The sequence below is a fragment of the Pezoporus wallicus genome, unplaced genomic scaffold (assembly GCF_028554395.1).
Source record: "Pezoporus wallicus isolate ANWC-B61680 ecotype Strahan unplaced genomic scaffold, APGP_CSIRO_Pwel_v1 contig_7903, whole genome shotgun sequence".
NCBI lineage: Eukaryota > Metazoa > Chordata > Aves > Psittaciformes > Psittacidae > Pezoporus > Pezoporus wallicus.
Genome location: NW_026637119.1, coordinates 189,566 through 195,565, shown reverse-complemented (window position 1 = coordinate 195,565; position 6,000 = coordinate 189,566). Strand labels below are relative to the sequence as shown.

General features: G+C 37.0%; 1 protein-coding gene across 1 annotated transcript in view; it reads left to right on the top strand.

Annotated features, from left to right (window-relative positions):
* The first annotated feature begins 2,309 nt into the window (after positions 1–2,309).
* Positions 2,310–6,000, top strand: part of LOC130596229 (chromodomain-helicase-DNA-binding protein 9-like) — a 103,647-nt gene continuing 99,956 nt past the window's right edge. The window contains exons 1-2 of the mRNA XM_057403596.1: positions 2,310–2,369; positions 3,098–4,604. Of these exons, the coding sequence (XP_057259579.1) occupies positions 3,195–4,604 (1,410 nt within the window). The 5' untranslated portion in view covers positions 2,310–2,369; positions 3,098–3,194. The remainder of the gene's footprint in view (positions 2,370–3,097; positions 4,605–6,000) is intronic.

The following is a 6,000-nucleotide window of genomic DNA, read 5'->3' as shown; positions in this document are numbered from 1 at the left end:
TGAAAATATAGTTTTAGACCATAGAATGTACAACATTGTTTTTAAATTAAAAACATGGGTTGAGCAGAAATTAGTATTTTTTCATTCACTTGGACTTGTAAGGTCTATTTTAATACCATTTCTCTTGTTCTAACACTTTGGTTTAATTTTTTTAGTTTAAAATAGATGTCTTAAGGTTAAAAACTAGTAGATTAAAGAAAGTAGAGGTGTTCAGTTGAACAGATGAAAAAAACCCAAGAGCTGGAAGATGTTTCTGTTCTGATTCAAGTTCTGATTCTGTTCTGATTCTGTTTGCAGAGTAACTTAATACTTGGAGGAAATGCTGTGTTTTGTGCAACCAGGTTCCCCATTCTGATTAAGATGCTGCTCTAGTGGGAGCTTATCTTCCATGAGAAGTATTTTGGAACTGGTACTGAAAAAAACACTGGCTGCCATTGCATTGTTAAACTTGTAGCTGTCAAGTGATATAGATGAAAATCTTCCAAATGTTTACTTCCTTGAATGGTTTTCTGCCATCTGAAGGTAAAAGCATGTCCAAAGTTCAAATTGGTGTGACACATCTGTTTGGAGAACAAGGCTGGATAAAAGCGTGTTAAAATATAATTGTAGCTGCCATAATTTTCTATATAAGTGGGAGTAAAGACATGGAAAAGAGAATCACTTGCAGAAAGCATGTAAAGGTTCCAAGTCAGAACTGTTTCCTTTTGTTTCATTAAGTTTGCTTTGAGATGGTAGGTTTTGTGTTTGTTTTGTTGTTGGTTGGTTGTGTGTGTATTGGTTTTGGTTTTGTTTTGTTGGTTTTTTTTGTTTTTTTAAGGAAGGGACAGGAAAATATTAAGTGTGTGCCAATTAAGTTCAGAAATGCATCACAGTTTGCCTTCATAAACCTTCACAATTTGCAAGCTGAGGATCTAATGTCTTCATATACAAGTATAGAAGCAAAATAAAAAAGCACAATTGCTTAATAAATTTAGAAAATGGCTTTGTGTGAAAGGCTAGTTTCTCCAAATCAAATATCCTGAAAAGATGTGATGGATTTTGTAGATGCTGGAGTAAAAGGCTAGGGGTAAAAGTACTTCTCTGGTCAAAAAAACAAGGTGTCTTTGCAGCAATTGTGTTCAGGCTATCTTTAGCTGTATCCTTTCCAGAAGAAGTTTGGGTTGTTTAAGCTTTCTTCTTAACAAATTTATGTTGGTCTAATTGCAAGGTTTCTCATGTATCTAGCCTTCTTGCTTGGATTCTTGAAGTGAAGCTGAGATCTTCAGGTCATATTTCCTTTTTATACCTACCAAGTTTTGTTTGTTTTCATAGAATCATAGAATAGTTAGGGTTAGGAAGGACCTTAACATCATAGAGTTCCAACCCCCCTGCCATGGGGCAGGGACACCTCACACTAAACCATGTCACCCAAAGCTCTGTCCAACTTTTTTATAAAGCCTTTGCATTTTAAAGCAAGTTTGTATTTCCTTCCTTTTTTTTTTTCTTTTTTCTTCTCCTTATGCTGAAAACAACTACAAAAAAATAAAGATGAAAAGTGTTTCTTGGGTTTTGAGCAAAGCAGCAAATTCCTGTGAGGCAAGTTCAGAGTTACAGTGCCACGACTGCAGTGATGCCAGCTATTTAATGTGCTTTTTCCCGTTTTTTATTTTTTTTCCCTCATTTTTTTACTGTAGAGGTACACAGTCAATCAGATATAAAGTGTGATACAGGATCCATCTGTCCTTTTTCTGTGTAGCCCAGAAGTTTTATATACCCAAACCTCAACAAGGTTTATTAGTTTAGTTTAGGCTTTATTCTGACTATGGTCACAACACCTTCAGTGGACTAGGAGTATGAGCAGAACAGGTTTTCATCGCCTTGTTAAAGACTACTTTGTATTTAATAGGTTCAACATGAAAAGAACCTATCTTTCTGGAAAGATCCCATATTCATTCTTAGGAGAATTCATTAATAAAGAATTGCAATTGAAATGGGGGGGGGGGGGGGGGAGTGCATGAACATGAGATTTAGTAATAGGGTCAGTATTTAAGTACTGTGGCCATTTACTTCTTATAGAAATTGGATATATGTATTGACAGGATAAAGGAATGATTATTCCATGAAGATGCTTATTTAAAGTGATTGCTGCTCTATTTGAGAGGTTTACTAGTTACTTGGAGAGGTAAATTATCATGGAGACACATTTTCATTAATTTCTCATTCTGTTTGATTACACTATGAATGTGCAAGTTCTTAAGCTCAAGTTAAACTAACCATCCTTTTCAGCTCCTCTTGCCTGAAATCCCTGAATGCAAACTAATTCATTGGTGATTGCTCAGTGATGCTGTGATTAAATAAAAAAAGGAAAACAACTTGTTTTTCAAAAATAGGTAAGTGTGTAAACTGTGGTGTTGAAACAAAGGTAGTTCTTTTCTTGTGTTTTTCTTTGACTTTATCACTGTATTCATCCTCTTGTCTTGACTTTAGTTCTGTTTTGCCTCTGAGGTAAAATATAGTTTTTCAGCATCTTACTTAATTGAACTTAAATAGAAGAAATTGAGTATCTCAGCATTTCCTATTGAACTCAAGGCAGTTTTTTTTCTAAATATAGTTTGTAACCTTGTTAAGTTTCTTGTTTAAACATACAGAATTGTGTACATTTTGTGTACACAATGTATGGTATGTATGGTTTCTTCCTACAAACACTTTTTAATTCTGGTTTGCTGAAACCACAATTCTGTTACAATTTGGTAGTTTTAATGAAAATGGCAAAGGAAACTCTAAAACTTGGGTAACAGCAAACTGAATGAAAAACAGGAAACCATTACATTTAGAATATTAACTATCACTTTAGCTATGTAAGGCACAAAAAGGATACATGCTGCACAGGGCATCAAGTATAAGCAAAAATAACTTGATTTGTGGTTTAACTAAACTAATGTTATGAACAAAATATCCAACATCTGGAAAAGTATTGGAAGGAGCAATGAAGCGCAAGCCATGAAAGTAATTTTTCTCTTTTATCTTTCTCTTCCCCCCCCTCCCCCTCCCCCCCAATGCTTTAATACTTCGACATGAACATTTCATCACTAATGGATGTTGGCATTCCTTGGATAAGGTGGTGACCACTGGATATCATTTGTTTCTGTTCACTGCAAAGTACCAAAATTGACTCCATTTGGAGCTGAGAGAAAAAGCAGTACAGATTTATCAAGATGACTGATCCTATGATGGATTTTTTTGATGATGCCAGTCTTTTTAGTGAGACCTTAGAAGGTTTGTCAGATGATGCCTTTGTTCAACCTGGGCCTGTTTCGCTTGTTGATGAACTGAATTTGGGTGCAGAATTTGAACCTTTGCACATAGACTCATTGAACAATGTGCAAGATGCTCAAAATCAACAAAAGATGAGTGAGTTTGATCAGCTGAATCGGTATGATTCACTGAAACTTCACTCAGTAAATCAGTCTTTCAATAGCCCAGCTGATGGTGTCTTATCACCACACTCTCAATTCAATTGTTCACCAGTTCATCACCAAAACCAGTCTAATGGGATGTTTCCAAATGTGGCTGATGGTAGTCCTATGTGGGGTCATCAAACTGCCACAACTCTTTCAAATCAGAATGGGTCCCCTTTTCACCAAAAAAGCTTTGTAGCACACCATGACTTTGCCTTATTTCAGGCTAATGATCCACAGCATCAGCGTGCCTCTCTACGGTTGCAGCAAAGCAGAAACAACACAGGACAAGATACTCTGAGTCGGACAAAAGACTTCATGGAAGTTAATGCATCTACTTCTCTCGGAGTCAGTGTTAACTGCCCATCTCCAGTTTCTAATGCATCAACTTCACAGCAGCCTCTGTCTGTTCAACAGTTTTCTCGAACTGCAAGTAATTCAGTACATTTTTATGGAAATCAAGAAGGAAATTTTGGTGGACAGTCCCCAACTATTTCTCCATGTTCTATTGATAATAGCCAACAATTTTCATCTCCTTTTTCTTACTCTAATAACCACATTTCTCCTACCAGCCTTCTTCAGTCTACAACAGCTCTTTCTACTAGCCAGAAGACGCATTCTATCTCTGACTTCACTGGAAGCAATGCCTTTACATCTCAAACAGAGACCAAGCAAGAAGCAACCGATCACATGCTGAATCCTAATATACCTCTGAACTCAAATGCTTATCAAATGTTGCATTCTGTGCGTCCTCAGGGCAGCTTTAGTAGTTCAAAACTCTCTCCTGTGAATATTAGTTTTTCAGCTTGTACTTATTCTGTGTCTCAGATAAGCCATTTCACTGACCCAATTGAAAGCAACGGTTTTACATCTTTAGATGAGAACTTACTTCATCAAGTCGATACTCATAATGAACCATTTACAGGACTTGACCCAGATGACCTCCTTCAGGAAGACCTTCTGCCACAGTTTGATGAGTCTGCATTTGTTCAGGATAGCACAAGCCATGTTTTGGAGCATGACCTAGAACACCATATAAGACCACAACAAATAACACAGTCATCTGATCATGTTCAGGCACAGTCTCACAGTCAGATCCATCCCTGGCATTCTTCAGTTTCTAATCAGCATCTACAAGACAGAAGTCATGTAACCTCAGAAGGACAGGTATGTAAGGATTTGAAGGTGGGGGTTGAGCTCTTTGTTTTGGTTGATCTGGTGAAATGAATAATAGTGACTGGTGCTTGTGCCAAACCGTGGTAACTGAAGTCTCCGAGATTATGTTTTTTTTGATCCTAAAGAAGTTCAAGTAACAGCTACTTCAGGGGAACAAAACCCAACCTGTTGATGCAGACCTTGTGTTCTCTTGTTCTTTTCTTACCATTGCAGAAAACAAGATTTATATGATGTGAAATATTTGTTTAGAGAAGATGGTGCCAGTCCTTCTGCTGCTTATATTTCCTAAGTACAGTAGAGAAAATTGTTTGTTTTATGATTTTGATGTAAATACAGTGCCTTATTGTCTTTTAAAGTACTTATAGCAGCATATTTTTAAGAGCTTTGATAAGGCTTGTGTAGCTGATTTCCTGCAAGAATGGCACTGGTTCTGTTGTTACTCAGTCCTTTGCTTGGTATCTTTGTGCTTATGCTCATTGGCTAAAAATGCAGACTTATTGTTGTTGGTTTTGATGTGATTAGCAATAATAGAAAACATAAAAGGCTATGCCTATGTTTGATTTTTGTTACTTATGGCTAAACAAAACACCCCTCTGCAGTTGTTTGTGTAATTTGCACATCTACTGCAAGTATTAAGCCTTCCATGTGGAGGACAAGATAGCATAAAAATTATATAGTACTTTTTTAATAGTATGCAAGAGAAACCAACTTTGCAGACAGTGCTTTTCAGATTATCTGGGAGAAATGACAATGGTGTGAACATTGAAGAGTTTGAAAGACAGTCCTTCAGCCTGTTTCTTAGGAGTGTTTTCTCATAACATTTCAACTTCTGCTTATGGTTATGGAGTGTGTAAGTGTTGATTCCTACTAGTGAAACTTTTCCTGTAAAACTGTGGTGTGACATTAATAGAAGATGTATACAGCTGTGTATTTGAAATCAGTGTGATTAACTGAATGATGCAGTAGATGCAATCTGTTGGTTTTGATAAACATTTCTTATTTTTTAGGTTGAGGAGGGAAGAACAGAGCACAGCCCAAGTAGCTACTCGTCAGTTATCTATCTCTGTAACCTAAAGACACATGGTATAGTAGCTACTAGTGAAATGTGATGTTGTTTATTACTGTGTGTACAGTAATGCAGAGGGGGCAGTGCCTGAGTTCCCTGCCAGGAAGTGGAACAGCAGAACTCCAAGCTGTGAACAGTAGTGTTGAGGCTGTTAGTCTCCCATGAGAATACTTGGGGTGAAGGATGAAGAGGAAGTAGATTCCGGGAAAGGTGGGGGATGGGATTGGTTGCGAGGAGCATGTGAGATACAAGACAGATGGTAAAAAGTAGGTCTAATAAAATTCTCCAGTGCTGTGACTTCCCTGTTGTATTCATCAAAAC